This window comes from Erythrolamprus reginae, chromosome 4 (assembly GCF_031021105.1).
Source record: "Erythrolamprus reginae isolate rEryReg1 chromosome 4, rEryReg1.hap1, whole genome shotgun sequence".
Lineage (NCBI taxonomy): Eukaryota > Metazoa > Chordata > Lepidosauria > Squamata > Dipsadidae > Erythrolamprus > Erythrolamprus reginae.
The window spans coordinates 68,087,842-68,106,517 of record NC_091953.1 but is presented as its reverse complement, the minus strand read 5'-3'; the positions used below and the strand labels follow the sequence as shown (position 1 = coordinate 68,106,517).

Genomic DNA, 18,676 nt, shown 5'->3' with positions numbered 1-18,676 from the left:
TTTTTTTTTTTAAGCCTTAAAGTTTTGGGTTTTTTTGATTCCTCTCACCCCACCTTCTTCCTTTGGCAGTGATTGTCCTCCTCCTCCTCCTCCTCCTCCTCCCATCCAAATTCCGAGATTTTATTTCTTTCCTAATGGGTTTTCACACATTATTTGCTTTTACACTGATTCCTATGGGAAAAATTGCTTCTACTTACAAACTTTTCTGCTTAAGAACCTGGTCATGGAACAAATTAAGTTCTTAAGTAGAGGTATCACTGTATTGTGTATTCTTGCTAAAGCCAACATAGTCAAAATTTCCAGTGGAACAGAGCCCTGCAAATGTAATAGAATATGCATAATATGCAGCATTTTCTATTTTTCCTTTATTGGGAGCACTCTGTTGTACAGTATGGAACCTCAAATGGAAGAAAATGTAGATAACAAAACAACACTAGTAGAATGCTGTTTTTATGGGTCCTAAATTAATGGCAAGATGGTTGCAGATGTTAATATACCAAGATGTACATACATATAAAATTCCCTTTGAGAGTAATGCATACACAAAAATGGAATTACTTCATATTCTATATTTGGTAATTTAAAATTTATTAGATCTATGAGTTAAAATGTCTGTACTGTGTAAACTTAACGTGTAGGAAAATAATAATTTAAAAAAAAATTAAAACCAAAATATTTTGCTATTTTTTTTAATGGAGTGGATTTCATTTGTAGGAACCAGATGATCCAGATGCTCCTGATGAGCATGAATCTTCTCCACCAGAAGATGCTCCATTGTACCCCCATTCACCTGGCACCCAATATCAACAGGTGAGCAGAGATTAATCTTAAAGAGAATTTGTTATTTCACTATAGCATCAGTGAAAGGCAACTCCATCTCTTTCTTTCTAATCACAGTCAGCCTTTTGGATAATGTAAAAATATTTGTTGGTGTTTGCAGGGCAATTTTACAAAGCAAGCCTAAATGCCTCAAAATATCTAAACGGTGTACATTTTGCATAAAATGACTGCTTATGATAGAAGATGACAATTAGCACACTCCAAAAGTTTTAGTCTATATTTTTCAAATCAGTTTGATTATATAATTCAATTCAATTCAATTTATTGGATTTATATGCCGCCCCTCTCCGAAAACTCGGGGCGGCTAACAACAGTCATGAACAATATACATGAATAATATACAGTAAAAATCCAATACTAAAAACTAACTTAAAACCCCTTAATGTATAAAACCAGCATACGTACAAACATACCATACATACAGTTGTATCAGCCTAGGGGGAGAAGACGTCTTAATTCCCCCATGCCTGGCGGCAGAGGTGGGTTTTGAGTAGCTTACGAAAGGCAAGGAGGGTAGGGGCAGCTCTAATCTCTGGGGGGAGTTGGTTCCAGAGGGCCGGGGCCGCCACAGAGAAGGCTCTTCTCCTGGGTCCCGCCAAGTGGCATTGTTTCGTTGACGGGACCCGGAGAAGACCCACTCTGTGGGACCTAACTGGCCGCTGGGATTCGTGCGGCAGAAGGCGGTCTCGGAGATATTCTGGTCCGATGCCATGAAGGGCTTTAAAGGTCATAACCAACACTTTGAATTGTGACCGGAAACTGATCGGCAACCAATGCAGACTGCGGAGTGTTGGTGTGACATGGGCATATTTAGTAAAGCCCATGATTGCTCTCGCAGCTGCATTCTGCACGATCTGAAGTTTCCAAACACTTTTCAAAGGTAGCCCCATGTACAGAGCGTTACAGTAGTCGAACCTCGAGGTGATGAGGGCATGAGTGACTGTGAGCAGTGACTCCCGGTCCAAATACGGTCGCAACTGATGCACCAGGCGAACCTGGGCGAACGCCCCCCTCGCCACAGCTGAAAGATGTTTCTCTAATGTGAGCTGTGGATCGAGGAGGACGCCCAAGTTGCGAACCCTCTCTGAGGGGGTCAATGTTTCTCCCCCCAGGGTAATGGACGGACAGATGGAATTGTCCTTGGGAGGCAAGACCCACAGCCACTCCGTCTTGTCTGGATTGAGTTTGAGTTTGTTGACACCCATCCAGGCCCCAACAGCCTCCAGGCAGCGGCACATCACTTCCACTGCTTCGCTGACTGGACATGGGGTGGAGATGTATAACTGGGTATCATCGGCATATTGATGATACCTCACCCCATGCCCTTGGATGATCTCACCCAGCGGTTTCATGTAGATGTTAAATAGCAGGGGGGAGAGGACCGACCCCTGAGGCACCCCACAAGGGAGAAACCTAGAGGTCGACCTCTGACCCCCCACTAACACTGACTGCGACCGACCGGAGAGGTAGGAGGAGAACCACTGAAGGACAGTGCCCCTCACTCCCAACCCCTCCAGCCGGCGCAGAAGGATACCATGGTCGATGGTATCGAAAGCCGCTGAGAGGTCAAGTAGCACCAGGACAGAGGACAAGCCCCTGTCCCAGGCCCGCCAGAGATCATCCATCAACGTGACCAAAGCAGTTTCCGTGCTGTAGCCGGGCCTGAATCCAGACTGCTGAGGACCTAGATAATCGGCTTCTTCCAAGGACCGCTGGAGTTGGAGTGCCACCACCTTCTCAACAACCTTCCCCATAAAGGAAAGGTTGGAGACTGGACGGTAGTTATTAAGCACGGCTGGGTCCAGGGAAGGCTTCTTGAGGAGGGGGCGCACAAGTGCCTCATTATAAAGGGCCGGAAAGGACCCCCTCCCCAAGGAGGCGTTGACAATCTCCTGGGCCCAGCTCCGTGTCACCTCTCGACTGGCCGAAACCAACCAATAGGGACACGGATCCAGTGAACAGGTGGCGGAACTCACAGCTCCAATGGCCTTGTCCACTTCATCAGGTGTCACGAAGTCAAACTCCTCCCAGACAGATGGACAGAGACGTTTAGCCCCAGTCACCTCGACTGACTCGTTGTCAGTCGACTCTGTTTTACAATTGGAGTCGAGGTCCGCCCGGATCCGAGCGATTTTATCAGCGAAAAACGTGTTAAAGTCCTCGGCACTACTCTGTAAGGGCTCCCCAACTCCCCCCTGATTAAGAAGGGAGCGGGTTACCCTAAACAGAGCGGCCGGGCGGGATTCCGCTGATGCAATCAAGGCGGCATGATACGCGCATCTTGCCACCTTGAGCGCCACTTTGTAAGTCTTAACATGTGCTCTTACAAGTGTTCGATCGGATTCGGACTTACTCTTCCTCCATCGCTTCTCTAGACGTCTCTTCTGGCGCTTCAACTCCCGGAGCTCCTCATTGAACCATGGAGCTCTACGGGGTCTAGCGCCACGGAGAGGTCGCAGCGGCGCAATTCGGTCAAGGGCCTCCGCTGCAGCCTTGTTCCAGGCCTCAGCCAGAGACTCTGCCGAACTGTGGACGAGTGTATCTGGAAAAACCCCAAGCGCCTTCTGAAAACCATCTGGATCCATCAGGCGTCTGGGGCGGAACATCTTAATTGGTTCCGCCTCCCTGCGGGGGAGGATTGGAGCCAGGAAGTCGAGCCGCAGTAGAAAATGGTCTGACCATGACAAAGGCAACACTTCTAAGCCCCTTAGTCTCAGACCATTACTCAGTTGCTCAGAGAGGAATACCATGTCGGGTGAGTGCCCCCCCTCATGAGTCGGACCCTGAACTACTTGGGTCAGGTCCATGGCTGCCATGGTGGCCATGAACTCCTGTGCCAGTCCAGAGGATTCGCCGAGTGACGGCAGGTTGAGGTCCCCCAAGACAATAAGTCTAGGGAACCCCACCGCCAGCCCGGCTACCTCCTCGAGCAGCACAGGCAGGGCTTGTGCCACGCAGCTGGGAGGCAGGTACGTGAGAAACAAGCCCACCTGAACTCCTAAGTCCAACTTCACCGGGAGGGACTCGCAACCCGCAATCTCCGGAGCAACGAGTCTACGCAGGCAAAGGCTCTCCCTGGCTATAATAGCCACTCCTCCCCCCCTTCCCCGGGGTCGAGGTTGGTGCCATATCTGAAACCCGGCTGGGCAAATTTCAGAGAGAGGAACTCCTCCCTCTGGGCCCAGCCAGGTTTCAGTTACACATGCCAGGTCGGCCTCCTCATCCAGGATCAGGTCCCGGATGAGGAGAGCTTTATTTACCACCGACCTGGCATTGAGTAGCAGCAACCTGAGCCCAGGGCCAGACTTACACTCATCACCAGTATTCTGGGTTGAGCTCACAGAGCCGGAACAAGGGATCGTTATTAAGCAACGATCCCTCCTTCCCCTGGAACGGCTAGCTCCGTGGCTCCCGCCATATCTGCCTCTCCCCAGCAGCACTGAGATATCCTGACCCTCTGTCACCCCAGAGATAGCTGCCCCTCCCCCTCCTGCCTCTCCAGCGCCAGGTTGGACAAGTGTATTATTTACATCACTCCCATTCATCTCACCCATACTATGACCCCATCCGTCCCATCCATACCAATCATTTGCTCCATACACCCTATGCCCACCCCAGTTATCCATCACTAAACACCCCCCCAATAATTTAGTTAAAATATGAATCAATTTATAATTAAAATACTGAAGGTTAAAATACTAATAAAAAGAAATAAATACAAATAGAAAATATAGAATATATAAAATATAGGTAATAGTGTAGCAATTCAGTTGATTAAAGTGAACCCAGTCAGCAGCCAATAACAACAGCACCAAGGTCTCAGGTGGTAAAGTCACAATTTGCTCAGAGTCAAGAGTCATTCTATATCTCCCCCACTCCTCAGAGAAGGGGCGGTAGAATGTCCTTATCCCGAGTATGCTGGTTATTAAATTAATTTCCCTGTCTCTCAGACTCCTTAGTGTCAATGATTTCAAATCTTCCTTCTCTCTTGTCCCATCCACTCTTACAGTGCCTCCAGACCGCACTGTAAGCTGTAACTTACAGAAATTGCTGGTAAACATACATTAGGTCCTGATTGCCAAACATAGTGCTGATCTCAGAATCAGCCCTAGATACTTTGGTGCCCTAGGCAAAATGTTCTGACCCGTTTTTTTTAAAAAAGCAGGCTGTTTTTAAATGTTCCCTTTCTTAGGAGCCCCAGCAGCCCCAACCAAGAGTTTCTCTTTCTTCCCTCTCTCTCTCCCTCCCTCCCCATACACAAACACACATACAGAGCAGGCTAAGGAAATCTAAGTGCCTGTGGAAAGCAAAGCTCATTCTTTTTCCCCTTGAAATAGCCTCACACACAAAAGTCTCTCTCTCCACCTATACTTGTAAAGGAAGTTTTAGAAAGTCATAATCTAGCACCACCTGGTTTGGCTCAACTTCCAGTTTTAGAAATTTCAAAAAGACACTCTTCTAGACTTCTGGTTGATATCACAGTGAGAACGGTTTGAAAAATAGTGGGCTCCGCCAAGCTCTGCAAAATCCAGCTGGTAACTGCTGTTGGGAGACTTATGGGCTCAAAGCCGTCTTGTAGGGGCAGCAAAGTAGACAAGGCTCTTGGTGGACCATGAGGAATTTTTAATTTCCTCATTAGGTCCGAAGCATGTTCCCCTGAACAGCATCAGGGACGATGGCCATTTTGGTAGTCACAATCTGGGACAACCAGGACCATAAAACTTGTGCTGGAGCAATCTGTGGACAGAACATTGAAACTGGGGAGATAACTTCCAAATCCAAAGATTTAATTTAAGTACAGGATTTTTTAAAGATAATCTCCAAACATTAAGGAAGCAGCGATTAGACACACAAAGAAGATTAAAGACTGAAAATTAAAAGCTAAAGAAATGCCCAAGGGAAGCTTTAAACTACAGAAAGCCAGGAAAAAAGCTTAAACAATTTGAAACGTGATTTTTTGAAGAAATTGCCTTATTTGTATTTTTAAACCCTCTGGACTTATTGGATGATCAGCTGTTCTTGACATACTGTTTAATATTGGTCGGGAACATCTACTACATGAAGAGGAACATTACAGCACTAGTACTGGTAGTGAAAGTGAGATCCAATATAATGAAGTCTAATACACAAAACAGAATAAAGTAAATAACACCTAGAAGGCAGCCTGATCTTGCCTCTATTCTAGAAGATGATTTGGATATTTTGAAAATATCTAATGAGTTTCTTTTTCCTATTTAAGATTTCTAAGATGAACTGAATTGCAAATGACTAAACTTTATTGAAAGTGACTATTGGATTATAGATTTGAAAGTTTTGGAGAACCTAGTGGATTAATTTGAATTTGGATTATTAAGGCTATTTGACAGAACATTCAACAGGACAAAAGAAGAAAGGTGATAAAAGAAAAGAGAAAAGAAGAAAAATAAGATTTTAAAATTGGGAAGATATGTAATTGGAAAAATACGAGGGTCGCCCAGAAAGTAATACACCACATTTTTTTTCTCAGCCTACAGTAATGGTAGGAATGCGAACCTTTAGATATACATTATTTGAATTGTCAGGAGTGCGTGTGTAAATTTTGAATTTCTTCAGACTGCATAGCTGCAGCAGTGTTTTGATATGGCGTATGTAAGTGATGTCCGTTACAAGCAGCATGCCATCATTGAATTTCTCAATGTGGAGAAAGAAACTATTGGGAACATTCACAAACGTTTGTGTAGTTTATGGAGAATTTGCAGTCGACAGAAGTATGATTAGTTGCTGGGCACAGGGTGAGGCCATTAGAAGATGGTTCAGCAGAGCTCCAAGATTTGAACATCTGTCACACCTGACAAGACGCAGCTTGCTAATGTGCTCATTTGCAAGGACCAATGCATAACGACTAGGCAGTTGGTGCTGAAGCTGTCAATCAGCAAAGGAAGTGTGGATGCAATCATCCATGCTCTTGATTACTCAAAAGTGTTTGCACAATGGGTTTCACGCTGTCTTACAGTGGACCAGAAATCTCAGAAAAAACATTTCTTCTGAGTTGCTGAAATATTTTGAAGCTGAGGGGAAGTGTTCTTGTCCAAAATTGTGACAAATGATGAAACCTGGCATTTTGAGCCCGAAACAAAATGACAGTTGATGGAATGGCATCATCCTCAATCTCCACAGAAGAAAAAATTCAAAGCAACTGCTTCCGCCGATAAGATCATTATCACTGTGTTTTGGGACTGTGAAGGTGTCATACTCGTTGATGTGATGCCAAGAGGCAGCACCATTAATTCTGAAGCTTATATGAAGACATTAACCAAACTCAAGAAGCACTTCCAGCGACTTCAACGCCATAACAACCCAGGTGAATGTCTGATTCAACATGATAATGCTCGGCCTCACACAAGTTTGAGGACTTTGGAAGACATCACTAAACAGGGTTGAACAGTGTTACCCCAACCACCCTACAGCCCTGACCTAGCTCCCTCAGACTCCCATTTGTTTGGGCCATTAAAGGATGCCATTTGTGGAAGACATTTTGAAGATGACATAGAGGTGATTTGCATAGTGCAGAAATGGCTTCATGAGCAGAACAAGGAGTGGTACTGACAGGGCATACATACCCTTGTGTCTCACTAGAAGAAGGCTATAGAACAGGATGGAGATTACATGGAAAAATAGAGAGTGTAGAAGAAACGTCATTCTTTCTTGTATGTAAGTTTCATTGTGTTCAATAAATAATTGTTGAAGAAAAAAATGTGGTGCATTACTTTCTGGGCGACTCTCATATAAGGCTGTAAACTACTAAAGAATTTTACAGATTATAAACTTAGGGGTTTTGGAGACATAACTATGGGATTGATTGAATAAGTAAAAACAGTGAAAAATCACATACATACATAACATTCAAAGCCAGACCTCGTAAAATTGCGAGATCAATGGCCCCAAGCCTGATGGAAGGTCAATAGAGTGGGGGCAGTCCGGATCTCAGGAGGTAATTGGTTCCAGAGAGCCAGGGCAGCCACAGAGAAGACCCTTCCCTGCGGGCCCACCAGCTGGCACTATTTAGCTTTTTCACTTTTTATTTGCTGATGTCTCTAGATGTAGATCTACTTGTCAGAAAATTGACCATGAATATGTGGTTTATTCACAAAAGATTGCTTTTTTCTCTTTCAAACTTACACAATGACTAATTTTTATTTAGATTTTAGGTTATAGTTGATCCTAGTTAATACAGTATGTTCCAGAAGTGAATACATCCCTCACATTTTGTAAATATTTAAGTATATCTTTTCATGTGTCAGCACTGAAGAAATGACACTTGGCTACAATGTAAGGTAGTGAGTATATAGCTTGTATAACAATGTAAATGTGCTGTCCACTCAAAATAACACAATACATAGCCATTAATGTCTAAGCTACTGGCAACAAAAGTAAGTACAGCCCAATATCCAAGTGGGGTCCAAAGTGTTAATATTTTGTGTGGCTACCATTATTTTCTAGCACTGCCTTAACCCTCTTCGCCAGAGCCTCACAGGTTGCCACTGGAGTTCTCTTCCACTCCTCCATGATTAGATCATGGAGCTAGTAAATGTTAGAGACCTTGCGCATCTTCATCTTCTGTTTCAGTATGCCCCACAAATGCTCAATGGGGTTTAGGTCTGGAGAGATGCTTGCCCAGTCCATCACCTTTACCCTCAATGCAGTGATTGTTTTGGAGGTGTGATTGGGTTTGTTATCATGTTGTGATACTGCCCTGCAGCCCAGTCTCCAAAGGGAGGGGCTCATGTTCTGCTTTAATATGTCACAGTATCTATTGGCATTCATGATTCCCTCAATGAACTGTAGCTGTCCAGTGCTAACAACAGTCATGTAGCTCCAGACCATGACATCCCCACCACTATGCTCTTGATGGTAGGCAGAGGATACACTTGTCTTTGAACTCCTCACTTAGTTGCCGCCACACACACTTGACACCATCTGAATTAAATAGGTTTATCTTGGTCTCATTGGACCACAGGACATCATTCCAGAAAACCTTGTGCATCATCTTTAGAAGAGGCTTCCTTCTGTGATGTCAGCATATGACGTTGGTGTGAGCAGTGACAGGCTGACCCCCTACCCCTTCAACCTCTGCAGCAATGCTGGCAGCATTCATATGTTTATTTCCCAAAGCCAACCTCTGGATATGATGCTGAGCATGGGCACTCAACTTTGGTCAACCATGACAAGGCCTGTTCTGAGTGGAATCTGTCCTGTTGTTGGCCACCATGCTACAGCTTAGTTTCATGGTCTTGGCAATCTTCTTATAGCCTAGGCCCATGATAGCGAACCTATGGCACACGTGCCACAGGTGGCATATGGAACCATATCACAGGGCACATGAGATATTGCCCTATGTCAGCTCCGGCGCAAATGCACATGCTAGCCAGCTGATTTTCGGCCTTGGGGAAGACTGTTTAGCCCTCTGGACACTTCAGAGAAGCTTCCCTGGAGTAGAATGCAAAAAACTGCACAACGGGCAAACTGGAAGTTTGGAAAACACACTTCCGCTTTGCTGGTTGGGCTGTTTTTTGTACTCTGGGTCTTCAGGAAGCTTCCATGAACCTTCCAGAGTGTAAAAAATAACACAACAATCGAACCTGAAGTGCATTTTCTAAACTTCAAGTTTGTCCATTGGGCTGTTTTTTGTACTCCGGGGCTTCAGGAAGCTTATCTGAACCCTCCAGAGTGCAACAAAACAGCACAACAGACAAACCAGAAGTGTGTTTTCCAAACTTCCGGTTTTCCCATTTTTTACCATCCCAGGCTTAGGTGAGGCCTGTGCATATGTGTGGGGATGGGCAGGGATTGTGCATGTGCGCAGGGGCAGCTTGGGAGTGGTGGTGTGTGCATGCATGGAGGGGAGGGGTGTGGTCATGTGTACACATGCTAGCACATCTACACACACCCTTTTGCCACGTGAACCAAAAAGTTCGCCATCACTGACCTAGACTATCTTTATGTTGAATAACAAGTTTTCAGATCTTCACAGAGTTCATTGCCATGAGGTGTCATGTTGAACTTCTAATAACCAGTGTCAGTGCCCCAAATAGCATCTGGGAAATAAATCAGATTCCAGATTTATTAACAGAGCCATGTTGGTCATGCTGTTGCCATCCTGATACTAACTTCCTTCCAGTACCTCACCCAGGTCAAGGTTCATCCCCCATCCCCACAAGTTCATCATGAGGACTAGTCAGAGTGCAGGAATTTCACCGACCTCCTCCTTATATCTGTTGATGCAGAACAAAAGATGACCTTGGACTCTAAGAAAGGAATTTATTGTAGCTAGTAAATTTCCCTCTCATGCAACTACCCCTACCAGTTCCCATAATACTATTCTATTGTGGCAGGCCAAAATCTCTAACTCCACATGATGGCTTTGGCCTGACAGGTGGCCCCCTTTCCCAAAGAAGCAACTCCTGAAAACAATAGAATAAAACACACAGGGTTTAGTATCGCTTTTAATCCCCTCTTTCCCCTCCCCCCAAGGGGATGCTTAGGCTTGGATATTTTTCGTGGAACTCTTTAATTAACCTATCAGCCTTTACATCCCAACTCTTAACCCAAGTAGCCTCCAAAAAAGGGTAACTCTTTCTGTTGTGTATACTCCCTTGCAGCCTGAGGAGGTGGGTGATTTAGAGATTGTAAATTTACCTGATTTAGAGGCAGATGGCAATGTTAGTGATGACCTCAGAGCTAATGACATAGACATGAGTTCAGATGAATCAAATGGGAGAGATGGCAAATGGACCGATCCCCATTTTAGACGCTATCAGAGATGTTTAGAAGAAAAAGGGAGGAGATATTAGAGTTAGAGAGTGAGGAATTAATTAATCAATTACCTCACATCCGGGTATGAACGGAAGAAGAAGCTAATTCCATTCAATCTTGTCATCCCAAGATGGATGCGTTCACAACACGCTCCGGACAGTAAGCTAACAAATGTGTGATTTATGACCTGCTTTTATGGCTCCTGGCTAGCACTGATTAGCCCATACATTTTAGAATGACTTGTGGAATGTTTTGATGTTATTTCTGAGATAATTAGCTTAACTACTAAAGAGAGAAATGAAAAAGAAAAGCACTGTGTGTAATGTATAAATGGGAGAAGAAGGAGAAATAAAGAAGATGTTGTATTTTTTTACAAATATATGCCTTTAGCAATCATTTATTCCAATCATTATCTGAATTATCCTGAAACCAGAATACTTTCAATGAATTAAGTACTGTAATTGGCCTCAGAAAATGCCAGAATCCAAAACCTTTCCCCCCCTGTATTAGGGGGAGGGGGCAGTTGTGTACATGACCAAATGTTGGACCCAATCACCGGTTTTAGCAGGCTGCAGTGAAATACAGTGGTACCTCTACTTACAAACGCCTCAATGGATGAACCTTTCGAGATATGAAACCAGTGTTTAAGACTTTTTTGCCTCTACTTCTGCTCTCTTACTGCGCATGTGCTCTCTTACTGCTGCAGAGATTCCCCTGCCTTGTGACTGTCACCGGGATTTCCCCTTTGCTTGCTGCCTCCGCCAGGTTTCCCCGCCTCCGGACTACCAATGCAGACTGTTGCTGGCCAAAGCACCTGAGATTTCCCCTTTGCTTGCGGCAGCAGTCCGTGGACGGGGAATCCCGGCCGTGGCAAGGACCAGCACTTCAGCCTCAGGCAAGGCTCCCTGGCTCTCACTCCGTCCCTGGCACCACTTCCTCTGGGGAAGTCCCTTCAAGGCGCCCAAAGCAGCAGGCTTTAATACCCCTACCTTCCATCTCTGCGGACCCTGCCCAACACCTCCCTGCCAACCGCCAAGGAAGAAGAGATCGGAAAAGTTGTGAGCGACGGCAGAAAGACCCGTGTGAGAAGTCGACTCTGCGAAGGGAGGTTCTCCGCTTCGCCAGCCGCTTTCCCCAGGCCGCGGTCTTTTGGGGAGCGCTCCGTCACAGAGATTTCCAAGTTTTGGCCACTGAAGGCTTTGGCGCGCAAAAGCTGAGGACGGGTGCTCCTTTCTGGGGAGAGGGACTCGGACCAAACAACCCACCGTTGGGGTTTTCGCCAGCCCATGGTGAGAAACCAGCTATATGTCAGGAAATGTGCCACCACCGCTTCGCTCTGGCTTCCCAAGACTGCAGTCCAAAATCCCTTCTGCCTTGATGGGTTTTTTGCCTGTCGCCATGAGATTTCCCAGGTGGCAAGCAAGGCCCGATGTCTTGACTCCTGAGGAGCTTGTTCGCCCGTCTTCCCAGTCCTGAAATCGCCTTGCAAGGAAAGGAGGCAATGACATGCCTGGGGGGGGAGGTGGAAGGAGAAAGTCTCTTCTAGACAGGAAGCGCTAGACGATGCCCAGGGCAGAATGCCAAAGTAGCTTGTGTCCCAGCGGGAAAAGGTTCCGCCGGATTTGTTTTCAGTGCCGCTGGGATCGCCGCCTCTTCTAAGCGACTTTTTTCTTTTCTTTCATTCAGTTAAAAATGCCATCCTTCATTTATTTCTCCTTTCCCCTCTCTCTCTCTGTCTCTCCGAGCATCTGGGCTTTTTGAGTGAGTGAGGCTGTGTTTATTTTCTTTCTTGGAGCTTGGGAAGGAGAGGACGGGGCAACGAGAGACCCTTGGCTTGTCTGCTTCCCCCCAACACACACACAAACGCACCTTTCTCCCTCCCCCCTCCCCTCAACTCCTGCTCCGGGCTGTATAATTATCAGATCAAAGTTTGAGGGGTGTTTGTTTTTCGGAAAGCCTCTGGAACAAAGGGGAAAAAAACACCCCACCATGGGCTTTTTACAGAGATATTAACAAATGGTCCACCAGCTCTTAAAAGGGCACCTTTTCTGTTTTAGGAACAAGTTGGTTTGTTTCCACTGAACGGAACCTCGCAGCTTCAAAATGTCTTTTTTCTCTCCCTCTCTTTTCCTTCACACTGCTCAGACGGAGGTTTTCCAAGGGCTTAACATCTCCGTTCTTCTAAGTTCAGGGTTGGAGGAGAGGAACAGCGGCAAAGGCACCCCACTCTAAAAGGGGGTTGGAGTGATCAATGTTTGTCTGCTTACTCCCTGTAGGCTTCCACTGCCTCGACAAGTGCCTTCTTGGTGTCTTTCCATCCTCTCTTTAGTTTCTCCATCCACTCCGCCAACCTGATGGACGAGGGAAGTTCTGTAGGTAGTTCAGGCATGGGGACGAAATCTTATCCACTGGTGACCTGGAAATGAGTTAGTCCCGTGCTGCTGTGTGCGGAGTTGTTCTACACTACTTCCTCAAAAGGCAACAGTTCAGCCCAATTGTCCTGCTGGTAGCCCACAAAACATCTGAGGTATTGTTCCACTAGGGTGTTAGCTTTTTTAGCGGCTCCATTGGTGGAAAGGTGGGAAGCTGAGCTAAGTCCTTGGGTGGAATTCTCTCCAGAATCTGGCCGTGAACTGGACCCCCTGATCTGATATGATTCTACGGGGGACTCCATGCAATTTGTAAATGTGTTTTAGGAATAGCTTAGCCAGATGTCTGGCTGTGGGTCGTCTCGAACAAGCAATAAAATGAGATTGTTTAGAGAATAAATCAATGACAGTCAAAACAACGGTATTACCCTTGCTCTCGGGGAGTTCGATGATGAAATCCACCGCTATTTCTTCCCAGGGTCTACCGGGGTTAGCGACTTGCTGCAGCAACCCAGGAGGTTTACCAGGTCTATGTTTCTTAGCAGGTGGCACAACTCCTTACATAGTCTTCGACTTCTGCTCTTATCCTGGGCCACCAGAACTGCCTCCGCGCTCGGTGCAATGTTTTCAGGAACCTGAAGTGCCCCCCTAGTCTGAAGTCATGACTTTATTGGAGAATCTCTAACCACAGGCTAGCAGGCACATATAATTTGGTTCCCTTCCAAGCCAACCCTTCCCTCTGTCAGGATTTCCTTCTGGTTGTTGAACCACGGGTTGGTTGGCAAAGCTCACTTCAATTTGTTCTCCAACTCCTTTTCCCCTTGTGAGAGTTGTCTCCTAGTCTGGTCTTGACTGCAGACAGGTGCAGCCTTCTCTTTTCCTTCAGAACACATGGGTAGACACAGGATGATTGGATGGACTTCTTCCTCTCATTGGCTGTTATACTGGGACTTCCGAGACAAAGCAAGGAGATTCTTCCCAGCAGCGATATGTTTCAGTGTGAAGTTGAAATGTCTGAAATATTAGGTCCATCGTACTTGTTTAGGAGAAAGCTTCCAAGGGGTTTTTAATGCTTTGCGGTTCTTATGATCAGTCCACACCTTGAAAGGAATTGTTCCGCCTTCTAGGAAATGCCTCCATGTCACCAGTGCTACGAATAGCAAAAGCTTCCTTTTCCCAAATGGCCCACCTCCTCTCGATGGGGGTCAGCTTTTTGGAAAGGTATTCACACAGTAATAGCTGTCCCCTTCCATTATCTTGTAACAACACAGCTGCTATTGCTATTGCACTGGCATCTGGCAGTACTATTGCACTGGCATCTGACAGGATCGTAAACTTTCGCTCTGGGTTAGGGTGTTGCAGGATTAACTCCTTTGCAAAAAGTCTTTCGAGCTTTTCGAAAGCCTTTTAGCATTCCATTGACAACCTAATAGGCTGAGATGATTTGGGCTTAGCAGGGGTTGGCCTGGTAGTTCAGTTAGGGGCAAGGCAACTTCAGTGAAAGCTGGAATGAGCTGTTGGTAGAAATTTGCAAATCCTAAGAAACTCTGTAATTGTTTGCGGGTAGCTTGCCAATCAAGCACAGCTTTCACCTTAGCTGGGTCCATCTCTATTTTTAAAAAAATATTTTTATTTATTTTTTACAATATAAAGACACACACAACATAAAACAAGTGTTTTGTGAATTGTGCCCACCACCAAATTGGGGGTGTTTCTTGTATAAACCATTTTAACCCAAGAGCAAAGTATCTACCGTATTTACATATTATAAAGTGATTCCAATTTGTTTCTTGTAGCTTGGTCTCGGATTCTACTCGCCATATATCGTCTTACCTTGTCCCATCGTCCCATCAGTTGTCGCAAGTCAGTTTCATTAACCAAATTTATCCTTTTGTCCATTATCTCAAATTGAATGTGGTCTACCATGTACCAGTACTGTACTAATTTTGCATTGTCCATTTTGTCGCATCCTTCCAACCCAAGACTATTACTGCCTGAGCGCTTTCTATCGCTGCTTGTTTTATTTCTCTAAATTCTCCCATCGCATTACTTTTGACTAATACTGCCATTTCCTTAGTAATTATCCATCGTATATTTAACATCCTATTAATATGCACTTTTTGCCAAAAATTCTGCACTAACATGCATTCCCCAAACATATGCATAAACACTCCTTTATCTTGACACTCATGCCAACAAATACCCTTAACATTCTGCTGAAAGTATGCGAGTTGAACAGGTATGTAATACCACTTATGTAATATTTTCCTTCTCATTTCCCTAACTCTTGTATTATTAGTTTTCCTTATATTCTCCACTATATTTTTCATCTCTTGCGCCTCTACTTGTATCTCACTTTGCCACCATTTAGTCAATCATTGGATCACATCCCCGTCTGATCGCATTAACATCTTATGTATATTACTTACTTGCGCCTTGGTACCCTCATTTTTTTCTCTTATTATTTTTTCTAACTCTATGTCCTCCCTAAATAGTGCTTCTTTATTCTCCTTTTCATTCAGATATTTACATATTGCATTTATTTGTAGCCATCTTCCCTTACCCAACCACCATTCTATACGAATTCTACTTGGCCTCCCATCCTTCTCATATAACTGTTCTATCTTAATTATCCCTCTTCCCTTCAACTCTCCTATAACTCTCTTTATATTTGTTTCGTTATCTCTATTTATTACATATAGCAATGACATTTTTGATTTATATAATCCTATTTTCCCCTGCCATTTTTTCCAAATTTCCATAGTCCCTTTCATGGGACATTAATTTATCTAAGTCGCTCCTATTCCACCTTATAAAAATTAATTCTCTATTCTTCATCCCATTTATCTCTTTTTCCAATTTCACCCATTTATTTTCAAATAATTGCAGCTCCATTAATCTTTCAATTTGAAATGCTTCTCTATACAACTCCAAAAAGGAATTCCCCATCCACCCTCTTTTTCATTCGCTATTAACCACTTTTTCCTTATTCTCGGTCTTTTATCTTCTTCAACCCAATAATTAAGGTTTTTATCCCATTCCCTAAACTTGTATGCTAATAAACCCTCTGGCAATACCTGAAACAGGTACATCATTTTGGGAACTATCATCATTTTTAATGCTCTTATTTTAGCCATTCTCCTTACCGTTTTCTCTTTCCAGCTCCTCACCTGTTTCAAACTTTTCCTCCATATTTGGCTATAATTCACCTCCTCAATTTTCGCTGCGTTTCTCAATAACCAAATTCCCAAATATTTAATTTTCTTTAATCCTAACTTCAACCCCGATTCTTTCCTAATTTCTATCTGCTCTCTTGGACCTGTATTTAAACACATAATCTCTGATGTTTCCATATTGACCGACAATCCCGATTCCTGTTTAAACTCTTGCAAAATATTTCTTATGCCTTTAATCATCTCCATCAGGGTCTGGGTCAGTATAATTGCATCATCTGCAAATAGGTTTAGTTTCATTTCTAATTCCCCTATTTTATATCCTACCCAAGTATTATCTTGTCTTATCTTATTAGCTAATGTCTCTATTGCTATTACAAATAACATCGGAGATAAAGGGCATTCCTGCTTGGTGCCATTTTGGATTTTAATTCTCTGTGTTCTTTGTCCATTCACCCTTATATACGCTTCATTCCCCTTATAAATCTCTTTTATAATTCCACAAACTTTGTCCCCCATATTTAATTTCTTACAAACTTTGTATAAATAGCTATGGTTAACTTTATCAAAAACTTTATAAACGTCTAATTTCAAAATTCCCAATTTCCTTTTAGTAACGGTAGCATGGTGCATCACATTAATTACATTTCTAATTGATTCACTTATCTTCCTACCCTTCACAAATCCTCTTCAATTATTTTTGGTAGAATATTTTCAAGTCTATTTGCCAATATCTTCATAAATATTTTATAATCTTGATTTGCCAAACTAATAGGACGGGAGGACCCAGGCTCTCTTAAATCTTGATCAATCTTCGGGATGGTAACAATCTCTGAAGTCCTCCATGTCTGCGGGATATCATGAGTTAACTATATATTAAACAGTTTCCCCAAATGCGGCAACAGTTCATTCATATAAGTTTTATAAAATTATCCTGTAAACCCATCTGGGCCCAGTGCTTTGGCTTGTTTTAACCCTTTAATTACTCTAGCAATTTCATCTTGTGTAATTTCTGCATTCAATATTTGTTTATCTTCTTCACTTACTATTTCCCCAACGTTAAGGACTCCTATATTTACCTGCTCCTCTTTATACAAATCCTCATAATATTTTCTCATTATCTTCTTTAGCTTGTCTTTACCATATCTAACCTCTCCACTAGGGTCTCTCAGTGCTAATATACATGATTTTTCTTTCCTCTTCTTCAAATATCTTGCCATTTGTTGCATTGATTTTGTCCCCCAGCTCGATATTTTTTTCGCATCGTCATTCTCATCTTATTCCATTGGATCTCATCATACACCTTCAATTGTTTCCTTTTCAATTTCAATAGAATATTCCAATCCCTACTGTTAGTTAATCTTAATTAATCTCAGCTGCTCTTGTATCAAATCTATTTCCCTTATCTTCCTCTCCCTTTCCCTACCCCACCTCTTTCTGATATCTACTTCCATACATATACATTGTCCCCTCATATAAGCCTTACATGCATCCCAAACAATTGATTGTTGAATATCACCCACATCATTAATTGTAAAATATTCACATAACTCTGTCTGCAATTTATCTTTATCTTGTTCACTAGAAGTTACAACTGCATTATATCTCCAAATTCTTTGATTACATTCCTGACCTATTTCCAATTCTGCCAGTAGTGGGGCATGATCTGACAACCAAATACATTTTATATCTACTTTTTTAACTTCTATATTGCCCACCCTATTCATTAATATATAGTCAATGCAACTAAATATATGATACCTTGCTGAATAGTAAGTGCTTCTATTTGGTATATCTGCATGGAGATCCACCTTATTATTATTATTATTATTATTATTATTATTATTATTATTATTATTATTATTATTCATTAGATTTGTATGCCGCTCCTCTCCGAAGACTCGGAGTGGCTCACAACAAGAAAACAGTACAAATCCAATAGTTAAAAACAATTTAAAACCCCTTAATATAAAAAACAGTTATGCATCTCAGACAAACCATACATAAAACGGAAACGGCACAGGGGAATCAATTTCCCCATGCCTGACGGCACAGGTGGGTTTTAAGGAGTTTGCGAAAGGCAAGGAGGGTGGGGGCAATCCTAATCTCCAAGGGGAGTTGATTCCAGAGGGTTGGGGCTGCCTCTTCCCCTGGGCCCCTCCAGACGACATTGTTTCGTCGACGGGACCTGGAGAAGGCCAACTTTGTGGGACCTAACCAATCACTGGAATTCGGGCAGCAGAAGGCGGTCCTGGAGATACTCTGGTCCAATGCCATGAAGGGCTTTATAGGTCATAACCAACACTTTGAATTGTGATCGGAAACTGATTGGCAACCATTGCAGGCTGCGGATTGTTGATGTAATATGGGCATATCGGGGATGCCCATAATTGCTCTTGGAGCCGCATTCTGCATGATCTGAAGTTTCAGAACACTCTTCAAAGGTAGCCCCATGTAAAGAGCGTTACAGTATTTGAACCTCGAGGTAATGAGGGCATGAAT

General features: G+C 43.6%; 1 protein-coding gene across 1 annotated transcript in view; it reads left to right on the top strand.

Moving 5' to 3' along the window:
- Positions 1-18,676, top strand: part of USP9X (ubiquitin specific peptidase 9 X-linked) — a 270,458-nt gene that overhangs the window by 239,945 nt on the left and 11,837 nt on the right. The window contains exon 45 of the mRNA XM_070750538.1: positions 715-810. Coding sequence (XP_070606639.1) covers positions 715-810 — 96 coding nt within the window. The remainder of the gene's footprint in view (positions 1-714; positions 811-18,676) is intronic.